The sequence below is a fragment of the Kwoniella bestiolae genome, chromosome 8 (genome assembly GCF_000512585.2).
Source record: "Kwoniella bestiolae CBS 10118 chromosome 8, complete sequence".
Classification (NCBI taxonomy): Eukaryota; Fungi; Basidiomycota; class Tremellomycetes; order Tremellales; family Cryptococcaceae; genus Kwoniella; species Kwoniella bestiolae.
The window spans coordinates 38,600-58,710 of NC_089248.1; the positions used below are offsets into that span (position 1 = coordinate 38,600).

General features: G+C 47.6%; 9 protein-coding genes across 9 annotated transcripts; 5 read left to right on the plus strand and 4 right to left on the minus strand.

Annotated features, from left to right (window-relative positions):
• Nucleotides 1-287: 287 nt before the first annotated feature.
• On the plus strand, nt 288-2,062 carry I302_108584 (uncharacterized protein; the record flags this gene model as incomplete). The annotated part of the gene is made up of 8 exons (XM_065870702.1): nt 288-290; nt 343-470; nt 529-585; nt 639-1,048; nt 1,104-1,249; nt 1,311-1,481; nt 1,550-1,805; nt 1,863-2,062. The coding sequence occupies 8 exons, from the start codon at nt 288-290 to the stop codon at nt 2,060-2,062; spliced, it is 1,371 nt and encodes a 456-aa protein (XP_065726774.1).
• Nucleotides 2,063-2,417: 355 nt separating this feature from the next.
• On the minus strand, nt 2,418-3,689 carry I302_108585 (uncharacterized protein; the record flags this gene model as incomplete). Its single annotated transcript, XM_019194316.1, has 7 exons — nt 2,418-2,549; nt 2,604-2,771; nt 2,831-3,025; nt 3,073-3,180; nt 3,236-3,287; nt 3,354-3,514; nt 3,567-3,689. 7 exons carry the CDS (start codon nt 3,687-3,689, stop codon nt 2,418-2,420), a joined length of 939 nt encoding a protein of 312 aa, XP_019043152.1.
• Nucleotides 3,690-4,200: 511 nt separating this feature from the next.
• On the plus strand, nt 4,201-6,305 carry I302_108586 (uncharacterized protein; the record flags this gene model as incomplete). Its single annotated transcript, XM_019194317.1, has 11 exons — nt 4,201-4,231; nt 4,292-4,384; nt 4,439-4,687; nt 4,739-4,891; nt 4,945-5,057; nt 5,116-5,343; nt 5,399-5,495; nt 5,561-5,755; nt 5,814-5,854; nt 5,905-6,039; nt 6,087-6,305. 11 exons carry the CDS (start codon nt 4,201-4,203, stop codon nt 6,303-6,305), a joined length of 1,554 nt encoding a protein of 517 aa, XP_019043153.1.
• A 778-nt stretch (nt 6,306-7,083) lies between these two features.
• Nucleotides 7,084-9,662, plus strand: I302_108587 (uncharacterized protein; the record flags this gene model as incomplete). The annotated part of the gene is made up of 9 exons (XM_065870703.1): nt 7,084-7,142; nt 7,189-7,244; nt 7,304-7,459; nt 7,512-7,591; nt 7,645-7,941; nt 8,091-8,108; nt 8,165-8,181; nt 8,237-8,350; nt 8,405-9,662. 9 exons carry the CDS (start codon nt 7,084-7,086, stop codon nt 9,660-9,662), a joined length of 2,055 nt encoding a protein of 684 aa, XP_065726775.1.
• A 246-nt stretch (nt 9,663-9,908) lies between these two features.
• On the minus strand, nt 9,909-11,400 carry I302_108588 (uncharacterized protein; the record flags this gene model as incomplete). Its single annotated transcript, XM_065870704.1, has 10 exons — nt 9,909-9,916; nt 9,980-10,037; nt 10,105-10,242; nt 10,305-10,334; nt 10,402-10,471; nt 10,532-10,714; nt 10,784-10,883; nt 10,949-11,002; nt 11,060-11,254; nt 11,313-11,400. 10 exons carry the CDS (start codon nt 11,398-11,400, stop codon nt 9,909-9,911), a joined length of 924 nt encoding a protein of 307 aa, XP_065726776.1.
• Nucleotides 11,401-12,066: 666 nt separating this feature from the next.
• Nucleotides 12,067-13,338, minus strand: I302_108589 (SBDS family rRNA metabolism protein; the record flags this gene model as incomplete). The annotated part of the gene is made up of 6 exons (XM_019194320.2): nt 12,067-12,165; nt 12,301-12,681; nt 12,844-12,973; nt 13,077-13,120; nt 13,200-13,251; nt 13,310-13,338. 6 exons carry the CDS (start codon nt 13,336-13,338, stop codon nt 12,067-12,069), a joined length of 735 nt encoding a protein of 244 aa, XP_019043156.2.
• A 439-nt stretch (nt 13,339-13,777) lies between these two features.
• On the plus strand, nt 13,778-14,579 carry I302_108590 (uncharacterized protein; the record flags this gene model as incomplete). The annotated part of the gene is made up of 4 exons (XM_019194321.1): nt 13,778-13,809; nt 13,915-14,086; nt 14,150-14,256; nt 14,348-14,579. The coding sequence occupies 4 exons, from the start codon at nt 13,778-13,780 to the stop codon at nt 14,577-14,579; spliced, it is 543 nt and encodes a 180-aa protein (XP_019043157.1).
• Nucleotides 14,580-15,148: 569 nt separating this feature from the next.
• Nucleotides 15,149-17,317, minus strand: I302_108591 (uncharacterized protein; the record flags this gene model as incomplete). The annotated part of the gene is made up of 9 exons (XM_019194322.1): nt 15,149-15,279; nt 15,365-15,488; nt 15,595-15,723; nt 15,794-15,808; nt 15,876-16,028; nt 16,181-16,236; nt 16,311-16,481; nt 16,586-16,748; nt 16,919-17,317. 9 exons carry the CDS (start codon nt 17,315-17,317, stop codon nt 15,149-15,151), a joined length of 1,341 nt encoding a protein of 446 aa, XP_019043158.1.
• Nucleotides 17,318-17,715: 398 nt separating this feature from the next.
• I302_108592 (uncharacterized protein) lies at nt 17,716-19,913 on the plus strand (the record flags this gene model as incomplete). Its single annotated transcript, XM_019194323.1, has 6 exons — nt 17,716-18,106; nt 18,360-18,692; nt 18,836-19,044; nt 19,111-19,230; nt 19,299-19,590; nt 19,669-19,913. 6 exons carry the CDS (start codon nt 17,716-17,718, stop codon nt 19,911-19,913), a joined length of 1,590 nt encoding a protein of 529 aa, XP_019043159.1.
• Nucleotides 19,914-20,111: the final 198 nt, after the last annotated feature.

Genomic DNA, 20,111 nt, shown 5'->3' on the forward strand with positions numbered 1-20,111 from the left:
CAGGATGACAGAAGCTGGTAAGAGTAAGAGGCATTTGTCATTTCCTCGTCATACCTCGGATATCCCGCGTCAGGAGCCGAGCAGCGAGTGTCCTCGTGATGTTCTTCTGAGCCATAGCGTAATCACCGGAATGATGCCGGCCCAGCATGGTCCACCAGCATTGATGTTTGTGACTTGAGTTGCTGAGGAATGGAATATAAGACGGCACTGTAATGATGAGAAAGGCCGATATTCCACCGACACCTGACACATTGGCGCAGAGGACTCTTATACACCATTACTTCACAATGGTAAGTCACTCATCAACTGTATTATTCATCCTCTCTGCTGACAAACCCTCAGCCGGATCTGGACCCCACCATAACCGGGTTTACCGTTCGTGATCTTCGGTTCCCAACATCTCTTGATGCTATTGGGACCGATCCTATGAATAGTGCTGGAGAGAATGCTCTAGGTTATCTTCAATACCAGTGAGTCGGTGCAGACTGGATGGTTTGTGTGCGCTGAAGAATCACCCCTCTCGGCCAGAACCGACACCGGTCTCATCGGTACCGGAAGCTCTTTCAGCAATGGACAAGGCAATGAGTGAGTCGCATATGGATTCCCCCTAACGGCCGTGCATAGTTGACACCCTGCAGAGTACTCTGTGTCGCCGTTCAAGCTCTTGCGCCCAGATTCGTGGGCCAGAAACTTTCAAGCATTACCAAAGACTTCCGCGCAACACACCGTGCACTCCTATCTGGTCAGATCCGGTTCATGTCACCGGAGAGAGGTGTGCTTCAGTTAGCCTGCAACGCCGTTCTCAACGCACTTTGGGATCTGTGGGCAAAGGTTGAAGGCAAGCCTCTCTGGAAGCTAGTCTGCGACATGACGCCAGAGCAGTTCGTCTCGGTCATTGATTTCCGATATTTGACCGAGGTTATCACTCCAGAAGAAGCTCTTCATATGCTTAAGGAGAAGCAAGACACGAAGAAGCAAAGGATGGATGAGGCTCTGAGGAATGAGGCAGTACCGGGTTATAGTACATCAATCGGATGGCTTGGGTTTTGTGAGTCTGGCTGCTACATGTCATGTCTCGACGGGAGCTGAGGTCGGCGGAACAGCGGATGAAGAGGTAGCGGCCCGTCTTCGAGCTGCACTGGATCAGGGATTCAAACACTTCAAACTCAAGGTCGGTGTGGATCTGGAAGGCGACTTGAAGCGCTTGGGTTTGGTACGAAAGATCGCTGGTGACGACGCGGTGATAATGGCAAGTCATTGCGTGCTCCTTTCGTTCCTCACCCCTGTACTGACACTGATACGGTACTTAGACCGACGTGAACCAACTATGGGACGTCGATGAAGCTATCGCATACATGCCAAAGCTTGCACAGTTCAATCTGTGGTTTATTGAAGAACCTACTTCCCCAGATGATATTCTCGGGCATGCTAAAATCAGATCTGCACTCAAGCCTTATGGCATAGGTGTAGCCACCGGTGAAGTGAGTTGCAACCTTTCCCTCGCTTTCCCCTTGCTTGTATAACCTCGAACATGCTGAACAATCAACAGCACGTCAACAATCGGGTCATGTTCAAGCAACTACTCCAAGCTCAAGCCATAGATGCGGTTCAGTTAGATGCGTTCCGCCTTTCAGGCGTGAACGAGATCTTATCGGTCTTACTGCTCGCAGCCAAATTTGGTGTGCCTGTTGTGCCCCATTCAGGTGGATGTGGAATGACCGAAGCATGCGCGCACATCTCGACAATCGATTATGTGTTTGTCAGTGGGAAAAAGAGTATCTTGGAGTACACTGATCACCTCCATGGTATGTTCAGCGCCGTCGATGATACCCTGGCTTCCTGCTAAAATTTCGCCTCTTCAGACGTGTTCGTTAATCCAGCGAAGATGACACCTAATACGGCTCATCACGTATCTCCAACAGCTTCCGGCTACTCTAGTGACATCAAGGAAGAAGTATTTGAAGAGTTTGAGCATCCCAGTGGTAGCTTTTGGCAGACGGATAAAGGAAAAGCAATGGTTGCGGATAAATGGAGGGGTGTTCCAGGCCGACAAACTAGCTAAAGCAGTGCAGAACCCCATGTGAAAGATTTTCTACCTTGAGTAGTTGGATGGCAGTCCTCATGTTTATGCATGTCTTCGTCCATCACAGTCTCAAATCTTTGGTCCATATGCTCAACTTCATCGACGCGAAAAGGATCGTATTGGAATCCTCGAATGTACTTGCAGCACCGGCCAGCCCGAACAAACGACCAGTCAGTCGAAAGTCGAAGCACATCTCCCCTCACCTACGGTCCCGCTGACCAAAACTTCCTTCATGCTATTTTCTAGCCGCCTGAATCACAGTGCAATCTGTATATTTTGCTAATAATCAAGATTTCATACACGGCTATTGAAGCATACAAGTACTGAATCGTGCTCAAGGCATACCCACTCTCCAATCAGATCCTTCGCCGTTGAGACCGTACTTGGTAGAGCTCATATCCTTCACAGTGGTCCTTCGCATATCTCGCTTGTATTTACCTTCGTAGGTACCACCGGTGGCACGATGCTATAGATGCATCAGCCTATCAGCCAATACACCAATATCTGCAAGAACACTCACCATGACAGAAGTATTATCCCAAATGATTAGGTCACCAGGCTGCTCCCAATCAATCGTGACCCGATAATCTGGCTTGTAGACATGTTCGGTAAGCTGTTTGATCAAAGAGTCCGATTCTTCCTTATCGACTCCTTCTAGATGGTGAACATAGGATGCGAAGTAGAGGTTCTGACCGGATTATGACCATCAGCTCATGTTAAGTGATGGCACCTGACCTTTGAACTCACCTTCCTTCCCGAACTCTCGTGTAGCTGAACGAGCTTGTGCTTGGACATGGGCAGCTTCTCTACGTCAAGGTCCTTGAAGTACTCCGGCATAGCCGTCTTCCTGGAGTGGAACAAAGAGTGATATCCGATGAGCGGTTCGAGCTTGGTCTTTAGGTCTTCGGGTAGCTGCTCGTAAGCAGTACGGGAATCCGAAAACTGAAAGCTCTGTCAGCAAGCTACAAGCAATGCCTCCAAGGACGCACCTCAGTAGCTCCTCCGGTACCTTTGGGCGGAATTTCGCGGGCAAGTAGCAGGGAATGACCTGCTCGTCGGGCATTAAAGGACGAATCTACGTGGAACAGAGCGTTTGCCTGAACATTGGTTCATATTAGCGTGGGCATGCCCTCTCGTGTCCAGCTTGCCTACTTTATTACCAATGACGGTCGCATCGGTCATGGCAGCGACCCCATTCGTAACACTGTAAGGTAGATCCGCTCAGCGAGACACATATCATCGATTGTCCGAAACCATACAGCAAACTTACGGATCAATGTTACCAGCATCAAAAAGCTCCTTGTATGGAAGCCTATGGGTCCTACCAGCTTGCTGATAAGGTGTCACATCATCGAGATCACCAAAGTACCTGGAGAACTCGATATGAGCTTCGTCAGTCAAACCGGTGTTTCGGATGACTACCACTCCATACTATGCGATTTGTGTCAGTGCGACTGTCCTGCTCAGAAGCCAATATACCCACTTTGTCCACGACCTTTCGAATTTCGGCATATTGAGTGGGGGTTATAGGCTCGGAGAAGTCAATTCCAGACAACTCGCATGCAAAAGTAGGGTGGAGCGGTTTGATTTCGTATGATATGGCCATCGTTCCGCGATCGATAGAATTGGTTGGAGTACAAGTCACTGTCATTGGAACCACGGGAGTGAGTTTCACACCAAGTATCTTAAATACACCCGCAATGGTCGTTTATTCGTGTCGTCATCCAAATACTCTCGGCTGCTTCCGAGGAGTCGTGAAGCATACTTGTAGTCCTGGTCAGCGTTACAAGACATGACAACAGATATTTCACGACCACGGAAAGCTCGGGATATCCGCAGCCGGGTGCCGAGCGACCGACTTCTCGTCATGTGATTGTCATATATCAGGTGACATGTTTTGCCGCAATCCTGCATTTGCATCTGAGCACTAATTGTTTAAACACCATGCAAGTCGCCTGAAATCAGATCTCGGTATATCCGAGGCAGCCCGTGGGGTCCCAAGGCTAGAGGGTGATCGAAAACATATATATATATACATTATGCGATCGATGCTGCCGCTCTCCAATCGCTCTTCCACCCCATACACCCATCATAGTGTCCATATAAAGTTTGTCGCTATGGTCAAAGCCAGCTTTCACGATATCCCGAGTAAGTCAACCCCCCATCAGCTACCTTCACACCCGCTGACAGAAGTACCCTATTACCTAGACAATACCGCTGCCACTTGGTGGACAGATCCCGGTTTGAGGAAGAATGTTTATCACTGTCTCGGTTGTTGTCTTTGTGTCTTCTATCTGGGATGTAGGTGATCCAACTCTTACAGTGCCTTCGACAGGGCTCACAGCCTCTCAACAGACGATCAGTCCCTCTTGACGGGTCTTCAAGCGCTTCCTCAGTGGAATGCCTTCTTTGGTTCACCTTCCGGTAACAAACTTGGCCTCATCGCCGCGTCCATCTTCCTCCCCTCAATTATGACAGCATTCATCGGTGACTTCATCGCATACCGATATGGAAGGCGGTACGCAATCTGGATCGGATCGATTCTCATCGTGATCGGGGCTTTGGTCAACGCTCTTGCTGTAAACCTGGGGATGTTCATTGGTGGTAAGCTGTCTTGGATCTTGCTGATTGCCCTTAGCTGACGAGATTCGTCAGGCCGTATCATACTTGGTTCTGGCGGTGCACTCACCAAGGTTGGGGCACCATCGTTGCTTCAAGAACTCGCCCATCCTCGATTGCGACCTTCTCTTGCTGGGCTATACTACGGATTCTATTACACTGGAAGCTTGACCTCTGCGACTTTATGTAGTAAGTGATATCGTGACATGGTCACTTCAAAGGCGGATCTGACAATCTTTCAGTCGCCGGCCTTTACATAAAAGGCAACTGGGGGTGGCGATTTCCGGCTCTAGTCCAGGTTCTGGGTCCGTCGGCTGTTCTTTTCATCACCGCAACAGCTCCCGAGTCGCCCCGGGTAAGTCTATCAGTATCTCTCGTCATCGAGAAAGCGTGTGGCTGATACTGTGATATAGTTCCTCGTCAAGATGGGGAACAACGAACAAGCGATGGCTGTCTTGACCCGTTATCATGCAAACGGAGCTGAGGGGGATCCCTTGGTGCAGTGGGAGTACCAAGAGATCGTGACAGCTCTCCACGAGGAAGAGCTTCGACCAAAAACAAGCTATATGGACTTCTTCAAGACCAGAGGTAATCGATTGCGACTAGCCGCAGTCGTCAGTCTGGCTTTTGGAACCAATTGGGTAAGCGCTACAGACCCTGTCAAAGCTGATAGCCCGCTGACACGTAGGAGATAAGGTCGGCAACGGTTTAGTCTCGTACTATCTTTCTCCAGTGCTAAGATCCGTAGGAGTGACTCGCCCAGTCGAGATCACCGGCATCAATGCCGGACTAGGTAGGTGCTACTCAAGGATCGTGCGATGATATAATCATCATCTGATCTCAAACTCATTCATGTAGCTTTCTGGAATCTATGTGTAGCGGTCACTGCCGGTCTCAACATCGATAGATTTGGTCGTCGGCCTCTAGCTTTCGTGTCGATAGGAGGAATGTTCGTAAGCTACGCGATCGTGATGGCGACTTCCGGAACTTTCGCCCAGACCCACAATTCATCGGCAGGTCTGGCGGCCATCCCATTCCTGTTCCTGTTCTACGGTAAGTGACTGCATGCGCGCTCAATCGCAACAGCTGATGATACAATTCAACGCAATAGGATTCTACACCCTCTTCTGGACACCAGTCCCTTATCCATATGTATGTGCGTCGCTCTCAAGGTATAATTCTGTGCTAAAACTATCTTACAGTCTGCCGAAATTCTCCCCTACGCACTTCGTTCCAAAGGTCTAGCTATATTCACGTCTGTGCAGAATCTTGGTAATACCTTCAATCAATTTGTCAATCCAATAGCCCTAAAAGCCATCGCGTGGAGATACTATGTGGTAAGTACCTTGCCAAATTTCTGAGGGACTTGACTGACATTCATCAGGTCTACCTCGGTGTACTCGCTGTCTACTTTGTCATTGCCTTAGTGCTCTATCGAGAAAGCAAGGGAATGACTTTGGAAGAGATTTCCATCTTGTATGACTATCCATTGAAAGGGGGCAGGCAACAGGCTAGAGAAGCGCTCGATCGACAGATTGCGGCTGACACGGAGCAGAAGACCGTCGATACGAAGCGTGATGTGGAGCATCTTGAACACGCTTGAACGGTTAATTGATGTGGAGCACAGTCCTTGTTATACGGATATCGGGATCTATATCAGAATCAGAAAGGGAGAAAGACCAAGGCCATTTGTACGATTAGTGATTTGTGGGATGTATGAAGATTACGGTCGTCATGTGCACTACTGTTTGTTGCTCGCACTAACATGCTGGCGTGACGAATCGATGCCACGGCCTTGTGTGAACCGGTCGTGACGAAGTGAACACATATATCAGGAACAATAATTGCGAGACAGGAAAAATTAAATGTTGACAAGATTCACTTTAAAATAACATATGCGAGACAAAACATGCTGCATTGGGACTTTCCTGGAATATCTGGACTGACCAATTCCCTAAAATGGAACCGGAATTCCAGAGGTGATAAGGTTGTCCCATCATGTGGTAACGCCACCGGAAGCGGCAAAAAGGGGATGCGCTCAGGCACGGACGATCGACAAGAAGAGGAATCTTTGGTGAATTTGGAAACAAGGTACCTTGTCAATAACCCATATCCTAGTTGCTACTCAAGGCATGAGCAGGGGGTTCCTCGCTGTCATCTTTTCAATATTGCAAACGAGCCACCTAACTTTAGAACCTTCTTTCTCATTGTGACGTAAGGTAGATCCGATCGACGATGCAGATCAATGGTGGAGTGATGTTCTCAGCTTTGTATATAAAGCTTTTCTCGACGCCACCAAGAATGTTCTTCTGACTTGGCCACTCAATCGATCGACCGAGCATTCGCTATTGCCAAGGTATACTTACACAAGACAGCTTACAATGTACTTATCGACTATCATAATCGCAGCAGCAACATGCGTCTCGACAGCCAGCGCACAGTAAGTGCTGATAAAATGGGCACTGGATAACGCTGACCTGTCACAGTGTTGCGCTATGGGATAAGGGCATGTTCGGGTTCAACTACCCATATCAAGCAAGCGGTGAGTGAGCTCGCATACCAAGTACCGCCAGATGGTATCCTGATTCAACCATTCTTCAGATCCTCAGAACAACAATTACAATAACAATGAGCCTGTAATCCCGTTGAAACAAATGGACGGTCGGACTACTGCTCAGTGGTTTGGCCATGGCTTATTGGGATATCCTCCCAAGGCAGGCGACTTCATGAATCTTCCGTCGGGTGGTACATACAATGGTATGTCTTGAGCATGCTCAGATGCCAAGATGAATACTGACCCCAGGTACAGGAGAAGTCAGTTGCAATCGAGGGCAGACAACCTTGGGAAATCCATCCGATACCTCGGCGAAATACAAGTACGCTTGTAAAGTAAGCGAACTTTTGTCATGAATTGAGGGTCTTACTGACTCATCCTTCTGCAGCCCGATGGTGGACAGTACTCCGGTGTAGGCGCTTTACACGTCATGAACACGTATAACAGCACGGTTGACAACAAATGGTTTGGAGGCACCGCCCTGGCCATAGCATATACTTCGGATGTTGCCAACCTCAAGCCAAACGACTTGACAGTCATCAGCGTTAACCAGAACTCTGTTTGGGAACGACAGATAAGCTACAAGATTCCCTCGGGGATGCCACCTTGTCCCTCTGGGGGATGTCTATGCTCTTGGAACTGGATACATCAGGGTGGACATGGGGAAGGATACCCATACGAGATTGTGAGTGTTTACGGAAGCGGAACATCGCTGATAGTCAGTATAACGTGGTATATCGATGTCAAGTCACTGGATCGACGAATTCTGCCAACAAAGTTCAAAGAGGTGCCATTCCCAACAAATGTGATGGCAACCCCAGCAAATGTGTCAAGGGTCCCAAGACTCCGATGGTGAGTATCAGAGGTATCTGCGACAGGTCGAGACTGACCTTCACTCTTTTACATAGTATCTTTGGCAAGCGGAGTAAGTTTCGCATTACGCTAACTTCGGAAATTGTTAACTAACATCATTTCTACAGTGGCAACAATCTTCCTAATCTCGATGATCCACCTCTCTACCGTGATAACTGGGGCTTCGCGGATGGTGCCCAGAACGACATCTTCCAAGCTGCCGCCACTCCAGCCAGTTCATCGTGAGTTCGCTGTTGCATGCTGAAGCAACATCAAGCTGATCCCAGCCGTTACAGCGCTCCTAAAGCCTCTGCTACATCATTACTCTCCGGTTGGTCCTCCGTTGGCTGTATGGTGGATAGTACGAGTTCCCGAGCACTTCCCGGTGTATCATCAACTGACACCAACAATAACACCATTCAAGGCTGTGTGTCTTCCTGTGCATCCAAAGGATATCTCTTCGCCGGTGTGGAGTACGGCCAAGAATGCTGGTGTAGCAACACTGCCACCTTGACCTCTGCAGCTAGTACAGATTGTAATATGGTGTGTCCTGGTGATATCTGGAGTACATGCGGAGGAAGCAGTCGAATCAACGTCTACCGAAGTGCCAATGCACCCACTTCTGGTCAGCCAACACCCTTACCCGACTCAATGTTACCCTCCGGCTGGTCCAGCCTCGGCTGTATGGTGGACGATCAATCCAACCGTGCTCTCACTGGTGGATCTACCTCATCATCCTCAAACACCGTACAATCTTGTATCGCTTCTTGCGCTTCCAAGGGATTTACCTACGCAGGTGTGGAGTATGGGCAAGAATGTTGGTGCGGAAAGACTGCTCGTCTCACCGCGGCTAGTTCGGGGTGCGACGTGGCTTGTGCCGGGGACGGGTCTCATGTCTGTGGGGGAAGTAATCGACTCAACGTTTATGTTGCCAAGTCCGCTACGACCTCTTCGAGCAGCAGCGTCAAGCCATCGACAACGTCAACCTCTGTGGTGAAGACCACGACTTCTGCCTTGAGCATCAAGCCGTCGAGTTCATCTTCTTCGGTCAAGCCTTCGACTTCCTCATCCACCTCGAAAGCTCCAGTCAGTACCAGCACTTCGAAAGCGGCTACTACCACAAGTATCAAGCCATCCACAACTACTTCGAAAGCCACAGTTACGGTCACCTCCACAGCCCCCGCAGCCACCACCTCTTTACCAGCAGGATGGGTCTCTCGAGGATGTTACGTTGATTCATCCTCAGCGCGGGTCTTAGACGGCAACGTATTCGAATCAAAATCCGATATGACCTATGCCTCTTGTATCAGCATTTGCACTGGCAAAGGGTACTCTTACGCTGGACTGGAATACGGAACTCAATGTTATTGTGGGAACAACCTTGTCAAGCCTACTCAGGTCACCAGCGGATGTGATAAGCCGTGTGCCGGTGATAACAAAGCTATGTGCGGGGGTTTCAACAGGATCACCGTGCTGCAGAAGTCGACCGTGCAAGCTCGACATGCCCAGGAATGGAAACCGAGGGGTGGTAGGCGTCATCACCAAGTGATGTAAAGGAAGATGCCGTATCGATTACATGATTAAGGGGGGAATGGTTCTAAGCTTGGACGTAGTGTTCAAATTATGTAGCAATTATAGATATATCAAATGCAATGGAATGTATCATTAGTGTAACCTATTACTTGCTGGGTATGGGGACAATCGTTCATGTCTTTGTTACAAAGTTGTGTAGTGGAATACGCACCCTGGCGATGCCTTCAATGTCCGTACATTTTTTCTCAAACAAGCATGAAGTGCTGATTAGAAAGCTATCAAATTCCCAACAGCAGTCAGCATTCGTGTCTCAACCCGCACCTGGACATCTGACTTACCAGAGTTCAACAGCCATCCTCCATCGACGACGACCTCGCCAGCGGTCATGTATTGGTTCTGTGTGTTGAGGTTGTCAGATCAATCTGAGCAATGAATTGGGATATGGTTGCATTCAACGACTCACAGTGATGACGCTGAAGATGGTTTGGGCGTAATCAACCGCATTTCCAGGTCGACCGAATGGGATTCCCCATTTCTTGGTGAACTCTTGGACGTGGTCGTCAGAGCCGGTGTTATCCTCGGATGGGATGATGGTCATTCCCTGTATAATCGCAAAGTGTGAGCTTGGGCTCTATGATACATTACATGGAACAGACAACTCACCGAGGGGAAGTATCCTGGACAGATCACGTTCTGTTGAGCGATGGCTAGGTCAGCTTTTAGTATATGCAACTTCAGACTGTATAAGATTTCCACTGACCACCCTGATGCCCAAACCTCTCCTTGCGAATTCGAGGGCTTGTTGGTGTGATAGAGAGATTGTTGCGGCTCTGCAATCAGCCTATCAGTATCTACAAGCTGCGGATCGATGAGTGTGAGAGCCTGCTCACTTTCCACAGTTATAATGGAACTGCCCTCTTTGCGAAGTCTTGGTGATACCAGACATTGAAGACAGGTTGACCACATTACCTGGCTCAGGGAATCCACCAACAGTCTTTGCAGCCGCCAACAATGGGAGGAAAGCGAAGGTCGTAAAATGGTATGAAGCAGTATTGATTCGCCATACGTCGGCCCTGTTATCATAAAAGTTAATCTTCCATTCATCCAGTCTCTCCTGAATGCCCAGTTAGAGATACACGCACCAGGTCTCAAAGGATTCTCCCTCGAACATCTGCTTGGATAATCCTTCCGCATTCTGCTCACATGCGTTGATATCGGTCGCGCCGGGGAAGATACCGTGGTCTACCCCGAGTGCTTGTGTCAGTACATATGACAAACAGCGACGAGGCATTAACAGCGTTACTCACTATTGATAAGCACATTAATCCATTTCTCTTTCGATTGAATTTCTTCAACGAACTCTACGGGGATGTATCAATTTAGCAGTGGCTAGCCAACCGAATAAGGGTTCGACTCACTCTTGATCCCTTCCTTGTAGCTTACATCTGCACTGACAGCGACGATGGATCCTTTTCCTTTATTGCCTAGCTTCTCGTACCCCTCTACAGCCGCTCTCAACGGTTCTTCCCTTCTTCCGGTGATATACACTTTCGCACCGTTCTCAGCTAGAGCAGTGGCTGTGATCAGACCCAGACCTGTGCCTCCTCCGGTGACTGGGATGTTCGTATATGCATTAGCCTGTGACGATTGATACGCAAGCCACACACTTACCGATCGCTACCCATCCTTCGATGTTGAACAGCTTTGGGATCTCGAGGACGCCATGACCCAAGGATTTGAACAGAGCAGTTTCTGACATTCTGGTTGATATCAATCTTTTGATGAAACTCAGAAACAGTCGGCAGCCGTCATTCGCGACTGCGACCTTTATATAATCTGATCAAGCATGACATCTGCTCAGGTAAGTAATTGACACGACTGAGTGTCAGAGGGTACTCATTCGTTTCTCCTTGATTTTGGTTCCCTGATTAGCTTTATGACGTACTTGCTCGCCCTACGATACCATCCTATCTCTATCATCCTTACTTTGTCTATAATGCATACGAAATTGTGCGGAATATATAGTCGGTGAAAGGTGTATCGCGAAAAGCGATTCACTAGCGAACAAAGGCAGGACAATCGAAAGTGAGGACCAGTCCGGTATAATGTGATTCGAGTGGACCATGTATGTGGAGGCGTGACCGGATGACCAAGCGAACCCCAGCCATGATTTGAGGAGTACCATTAAGTACCTTGTGAGCATGCTGACGTACGTTCGCATTGAACAAAGAGATATAGGGACAGTGCTTGTGACATGCAAAGTGGAAGAAAGGAATCCGCTGATACCCACCCCCTGGGGCCGATCGCAGGAGAAGGAGAATCATCGACGGCTGGAATCCAATCTGTCTTCAGTGATACAAGCGATAGGAACAGGGCCATGGACTGTAAGTTATCGTATGCATACCGATGTGACCACTACACGATTCTATACATTGCCCATCACCTCCACTCTTCCTTTTCCTTTTGTCTCGTTATTTACGAGATCTGTTATCGAACGGAACGCGCTGGGATTTATCTGGACGATCTATAAGATCAGACGAGAGCGAAGTATCAGCTTCCTGAGACACGGAATGTCATTATAGATGTTGGCACGGGTTGTAGAGGATCACACAACACATATGATCTGATCAAGGAGATTAGCAATCCGTCCCCCACTCACCGCTTCCCACTCCTGACCCATATCATCCTCCTCCGTCTCCTCAACCTCCTTCATGATATTCTCCTTCACTCTCTTCGCATCCTTCCCAGGCATCGTGATCCTGATCCGCATCCTTGCCCTCCTGATTGGTAGCGTATTCTCCCCCTCCTCACTACTCAACTTCTTAATTAACTCCAACGCCTGTGCCTTTGCAGGCTTATCAGCTTTGACCGAGAACCCAATCTCCGACATGGTCTTTTCGATCATCCCCACTGTGTGTTTGCGGTTTGTATTTGGGTCGACGGTCATTTCGGTTACTAGGGTTGCTATCTCACGGGATAAAGAGGAAAGTTGGTGGGATCGCTCGAGGTTGTTGATTTGGAGTTCACCTTTGCGCAGGATCTAGATGATGAGACAATCAGTATGATGGAGAGTATAGATTATGATGAAGGGATAGAGTCTGAGAGGCTTAGGTCTGTGTGGATATAAGAGAACGGGAGAACATGCCATGCAACGGGCGAGTAGAAGAGAAGATTGTATACGGTACAGCACACACCAACTCACCTCCTCTATCACCTTGTTCATGTCGTCCGTCTGGAAGCATTTCGTCCAGTCGTCCCTCTTGGCCACTTGACCTTTCGGTACGTTGGTGAATATCTGTTCTATCTGCATTACTTCGGACAAGTCGGTTTCACTGTTTAGACATTGTAAGATATATTAGCTGACGCCTACCACCAAGTGATCGTACTGCAGCAAGCATGGGACTCTAGTTTGTGCACATGGTTGAGATCACTCACACGCCTGATCGGAATTCGGACACTTTATTCTGATAGCATGCGATCTACAGCAGAGAGAACAAGAGGAAGTCAGTATGGTGGTTCTATAGAATAGTTCTCAAGCTCGTCTGTAGATCCACTCACCTCGAACCTCTTGCCGCCCTTTTTCATCCTGACTATACTGACATTGGTAAGTCTGTCGGGTGGAAGGAGTATCAGTCAACGTCTCTTGCTGTTCCATCTGATTGACATACTTTATCTGCGTTCCCGGTTGCTTGTTCATGTTGCCCAAACAGATAGTCCTGCACTGCGATCCCTCGTGTGATATATGCTGCTGTCTTGTGGTGTAATAATGATGATGAGAACGATGATAAGGATGCAAGACTAGAAAATACAATTGTCAACAGAAAAAAACACTCTTTCCTCCTCCTCCTTTACATAGACGTCATATAAATTGGTTATTATGCATGATACAACCGTGGGAAAGTAATCCTACGGTGAGATATATCCATTCGGCTCCGAGACTCAAAGAAGAGAACGACGTCAACGAAGGGTCATTTCGATGAGATATCCTCTCATCTCTCTTCTCTCTCTTCCTCATGCAAAGTCAATGAGATAGAGTAACTTATCAAGGAACATAATGCGAATATAGAAGGACAATCTTCAACGATCACAACGACACCACGAACATAGTAGTATAATCATCACCGAGACGAGTCAGAATGAAGGTATTCCAAAATGATATAACCTTCGAGTGAGTATCGTCCCTGCCTTCTTGAGCTCGTCGGATCCGACTTGTGCTACTTCTGCGCTGGCAGGTCGTTGTGCTGACTATACCCTGGATCATATTATCGTCCAGCTTCACCCCCGCTCAAACCCTCTCTGCGCTCCATCGCAAATACCCCAACCCCTACGCGACGCACGTCTACTCTGTAGATACGATAGATAGGAGCGTAGATCCAGATACGGGTATACTGAGGTCGGAGAGGCTGATAGGTGTTCAGCAAGGTGCACCAAAGTGGATAACAAAGGTGGGTCGAAGTCGCATTTTGATGGATTACCGGTTGTGCTGGTGTTTACCTCACTTTTGTCAGCTCTTTCATTTGCCTCCGACAGCATATGTGAGAGAGGTCGTCTTCGTAGATCCATCGAATACATCTGCGACTATGATGTCTGTGAATCTGAGCTTGGCTCAGTATGTGTGAGTACACGTTCACCTGCTGTCAGATCATCTCGACATATACATCCCGTCTGTATTGTAGATGGACTAATACTGACAGCCCCACCCACAGATCATGCCTCGAACTCATCAACTACCTCCCTTCATCGACCAATCCATCCATTACAGAGTTCAAACAACGCGCCCTCCTGATATCCGGTTTTCCAACACGTATGATAGCCAGACGGATCGAACAGGCGAGTCTCGATAGATTCAAGAGTAATGCCGGGATAGGTAAGAAGGGATTTGAGTGGGTATTGCAAGGGGGTGATCAGGCGAGTTTACCTAGACCTACGCTGGACTAGGGGCGCAAGAGTAGATTAGGGAAGGATGGGATATAAGAGGAAGGATAGAAACGGTTTTAACAATCACGCAAGGAGCATATGACAAACAGAACAGGACATCGCAATTCAACATATAGCGATAAAGCATTTCAAGATGACATGGTTGTAGATATTCATTTTTCACGGAGATGGTGCATACAGAAAGACGGACAAGAAAAGGAATGGAGAAGAAATCATTTAGCGTTGTATTGTAACTCATCGTACGTAGAATGTTGCTCAATATGCCATCACAATTCACCTTGACCTTCCAGCGGGGCAACCGTCGCCTATCCCCAGATCATCGGATGAAATGTGATTGTTGCATCGATCATTGCCTATATAAGACACGACTGATGAAAAGTGGTTGAGTGGGTTTCTATTCTAAGAAAGAATTACACAGTTACTATACTCGAAACATTGATACACTTGACGGATCTACAACATATGCTACAGACAATAATATAATAGAGAAAAGTGGTGCGTGCAATCTGATAGTTGTGATTGGATGTGTGAAAAGTGATTTGCGAGATATGTGAGCAGAGATGATCAATCTAAAAATCGGCATCGGTCGTGAAAACCCTTCTAGACAGTCTCTCATTGCTCCCTTTCTCGGGTATCGAAGGTGTTCCAGACCGAGATACGTTGGCGAGCTGATAGGATGATACTCGAGATTCGAAGAAGTCTGTGAACGGGTACGTCAGTAATGAGTAGTAGTCAAGCGTGTATGGCCGGAAAAGCAGGAGGTGGTTGTGTCCGAAGACACTCACTGGCTTTTCCTTGCAATGATATCAACTCCATCCAATCAAAGGGATTCTTGGCGTGATATATCTTCGAGTATCCTAAGTCTACTATGAGTCGATCGGCAACGTATTCGATGTATTGGCACATCAACTGGAAGCGTCAATATCACATCAGCGAGAATTACGATGAGATGGCTGAACAATAGATGGATGCAAGGTGATGTACAATCACCCTTTCGAGTCGGATTATTACTCACATCCGCATTTATACCGATCAGCGCACACGGCAAAGCATCCGTCAAGAACTCCTTTTCGATGACCACAGCTTCGGTCACGATATTATGCACTTCCTCTTCTGAGCATCGATGTTTGAGGTGATTGTACAGCTAAATCCGGGGTTGCAAGATGAGTTAGCGCTATCGAAGGTGCAAGACTGGGCGAGCACAACCGGCTCACCAAACATGCAAAGTCCTAATGGTTAAACCGATGGTCAGCTTCTGAGTGTATGCAACAATATGCGAATAGAAGCTCGACTCACTGTATGTGTCCCTTCATCCCTACTGATCAACTCGTTCGAGAATGTCAACCCAGGCATCAAGCCTCTTTTCTTCAACCAGAATATCGCGGCGAAAGATCCCGAGAAGAAGATCCCTTCGACACATGCGAATGCAACGAGTCGAAGGCGAAAGGGCTGGGAATCAGAGGAATCAGCATGTGAAGAGCATTGAGAGGTACCACGTCTGACTTGAGTGATCAACGCCAGTTTTTCAGTTTGAACGGTATCTGCCTTCCAATTCACAGATCATGCAGTGATAAGGGGAGAACCATGAGAGCTTGACTCACCATCTCATCCGTTATATACTTCAGTGCCCAATCAGCCTTTTTACTTACGCATGGTACTACAGTAGAGATGCGAAGGTTAGCTGTCGATCTCATGGAGTGTGTTGACTCTAAAAACTGGAGCTAAACTTACTATTCTCCATCCCTCTAAACAGGAAATCCTTCTCCTCGCTATCCCTTACATACGTCTCGATCAGCAGACTATACGTCTCGCTGTGGACTTGCTCCATCATAGTTTGGAATGCGTAGAAAGCTCTAGCTTCGGATATCTGTACGTCGAGTGAGAATTGAGATACGATGTTTTCTATTATAGCCATTGGATGATATGTCAGCTGAGTGTGTAAAGACTCATATGAGATGAATGACAGAGGTTTACATATGATGATGGTAAGAGTCAGTCACACTCACCTCCTACAATCCCATCACTCGCTGCAAAGAATGCGAGTATCCTCAAGATAAAGAACCTCTCTTGCTCTGTCAGCTTTTCGTTCCAGTCGATCAGATCGTGGCCTAGATCGAGTTCTTCGGATGTCCAGAATGATGCTTGGGATGCTTTGTACGCTTGCCATATCTGGTGTGGTAGGGTAGGTCAGCTAATCACCTAAGGGAATATGGCGGATGGGTGAGAGATTGAAACTTGATCACGGTAGATTGCCTTTCACCAGCTCGTCAAGGTAGATATCGTTAGGTGTGTACTTATGAATGTTACTATAGCTGTGTGTGGGAGATGATGGTACCCACCTCTCTATACTTTATAGGGAATAATACGAATCTATCATTCGACTCTCTCAATATATCTTCATCCTCTTCTTCTGGGAATTTCCTCTGTTTCTGCTTCTTCTCCGAATCTTCCTTCGTTGACGATCTATCATCTGACTGATCCCTATCCCCATCCAACCCAGTGATAGTCATGCCGCTCATCTCACTCTCAAGTGACGAGTTACTATCGTACATGGGTCTGAAATGGTTGATCCTTGATATATCGTTGAGATCGTCCAGTGAAGTTGCTGTTGAGCAGTGGGACGAGGTGGAGGATGATCGGGTTTTGCTTGATGATGGGGTTGAGGAAGGGGGTTTGCTTGGTCCTGCGATGGGTGGCAGGAGTGATAATGGTTGTGATCTTGTAAGAGGGGTTGGCATTTTGTGTATGATTACTATAGGAGATAAATAAGATGGATGTCAAGAGATGAAAGAGAGAGAAAGAGACATTCATTCGATCTCCAATAACAAAAACATTATTAAAATATACTACATGACGCATTGACCCCTGGACGACACGTGGTCTCACTAGTACAGTCAACCATCTACACTTTTCATTAGCATTAGCGGGATCAAATAGCTTCATTACCTTTTCTTGTAATTGGCTGTATACCCGTCGGCTAAGTTCCAGTCGGTATTTCTCATCCGAATTTGATCGGCAATCCCCCTCATTCGCTGCTTTTAAAAAGGATCATGTTGATTTGTCTCTCTCTCTCTCTCTTTCGCCATCAACACCCATTCTTCCACTTGTGTCTCTAGTCTACACACCAACTCCCACAATGTCAGCCCCAAGACTAGCTCGTCTTCTATCCCGTCGACCCCTCGCATCTCGACGATCCGCCCCCCTACCCTCATTCGTAAGATCCACTCCATCTCTATCCATACGACACGGCTCCCATCTCCCACCTCGTTCAACGCAATTCACCAAACCCACTCAACAGCACCTCGATGCTCTCAAGGCTATCTCATCGAGTACATTAAGTACGTTGGATGGATCAGCTACAGAGGAAGAGTTGAGATCGTTCAATGATGATTGGATGAATAAATATCATGGGAAGGGTAGTATAGTGTTGAAACCGAAGAGTACAAAAGAAGTAGGGGAGATTATGAAGTATTGTTATGAGAATGACCTTGCGGTGGTACCGCAAGGTGGGAATACGGGGCTGGTTGGTGAGTCTTTTTTTTTGGGTGCTAGGGTGTTCCACCCTAGCGTGTGACTGTAGTCCGGTAGCTAGGGGTGGGATGGGGGCATTCTCGTACACGATATTATCAATATCATGACAGTATTTTGTCATACTATCACAGTACTCTATATTACTTTGGTAATATCGTATCATCACTTCAGAAGTAGAGATTGTATGGTGGCGAAGATAATCACTACATCCCAAACACACGTTATGCTAATACTCTACTCCTGAACTAGGCGGATCAAACCCAGTCCACGACGAGATCATCCTCAACCTATCCAACCTCAACCAGATCCGATCATTCGACGAAGTATCAGGTGTCCTCGTAGCAGATGGAGGCGTCATCTTGGAAGCTGCCGATCATTTCTTGGCTGAAAAGGGATTCATCTTCCCTCTTGATTTGGGAGCTAAAGGGTCGTGTCATATTGGTGGCAACGTATCTACCAATGCTGGTGGATTGAGGTTATTGAGGTACGGTAGTTTGCATGGATCGGTGCTTGGTTTGGAGGTTGTGCTGCCTGATGGGAGGATTTGGAATGGGTTGAGCAAGTTGAGGAAGGATAACACTGGTGAGTGCATTCTCATACGGAACTGATGATACATGGATATGACGTGCTCTTTTCACATTCTACTATGAGAATATCGTCACACCACTACGTGAACGGGACAAGTCATCCCGTCCAAACCAGTGCTAATGCGTTGTACCCCCCAGGATTCGACCTCAAACAGCTTTTCATCGGATCAGAAGGTACCATCGGTATCATTACCGCCATCTCCATTCTCTGTCCCAGGCGACCCAGTGCGATGAACGTCGCTGTGTTCTCGCTAGAATCTTACGAGGCGGTACAAAAAGTATATGCGGAGGCTAAAGGTCATCTAGGAGAGATCCTATCTGCGTTCGAGTTCTTTGACAAACAGAGTGTGAGTTGGAAATGCGAACTATCTTCTGATGAATCTCATGAGCTGATCTTTTCTTCCCTTATACAGTACGCCCTTGTGAAGAAGCACCAAGAGGAGAATGGAGGAGAAAGAAAAGTGTTCGAGACCGAGGGTGATTTCTACTGTCTGATCGAGACTGGTGGTAGTAACTCTGAGCACGATGAGGCTGTGAGTGTTGATGATCCTGCTGGTTCGATGCCATGTCGGCTGCTTGCTCATATCACCACCTTTCGCAGAAACTCACCGGCCTCCTCGAACACCTGATGGAAAATGAGATGGTCCTTGACGGTGTCTTAGCACAAGATTCCACCCAATTCCAATCCCTCTGGTCTTTGAGAGAACTCGTCCCCGAGTCAGCTGGTAAAGCCGGATCAGTGTACAAATACGACGTGTCTGTACCTGTCGGAAAAATGTACGGCCTAGTGGAAAAGATGAGAGCGAAATTGAGGGATGGTGGGGTATTGGAAGGTGATGGGAAAGCAGAGGGTCCTATCAGGGCTGTGGCTGGATATGGACATATGGGTGATGGTGGGTCATCTTCACACGAATGCAGCTTAGTTATGAGTCATATGACCACTTGCTGATACTCTTCTCCGTGACCTCTAGGTAACCTCCACATCAACATCGTAGCCAACAAATACACCGACGAAGTAGAAAAGATCATCGAACCATACATCTACGAGATCGTGGCTGAGAATGAAGGGTCCATATCTGCTGAACATGGACTGGGAGTGATGAAGGCCCCTTATATCGGGTATAGCAAGAATGAGACTTCGGTGGAATTGATGAAGCAGATTAAACAGCTGTTTGATCCTAAAGGGTTGTTGAACCCTTACAAGTATATCGTGTAGGTGTAGGTTGTCAGAGTAGATGTTGTTTTTGGGTATGCATACATATACATATATCAGGTTATAGGGAGTGGAGGAAGAGGACAAAAGACTCGAGGGGGAGAGGGAGAGAGTGGGTCTGAGAGTAGTATCATACTATATATTCAGGGGGTACAAAGGGAGAGTTAGAGTGTGTGTGGCAATCTGTGGCATTCTTATAAT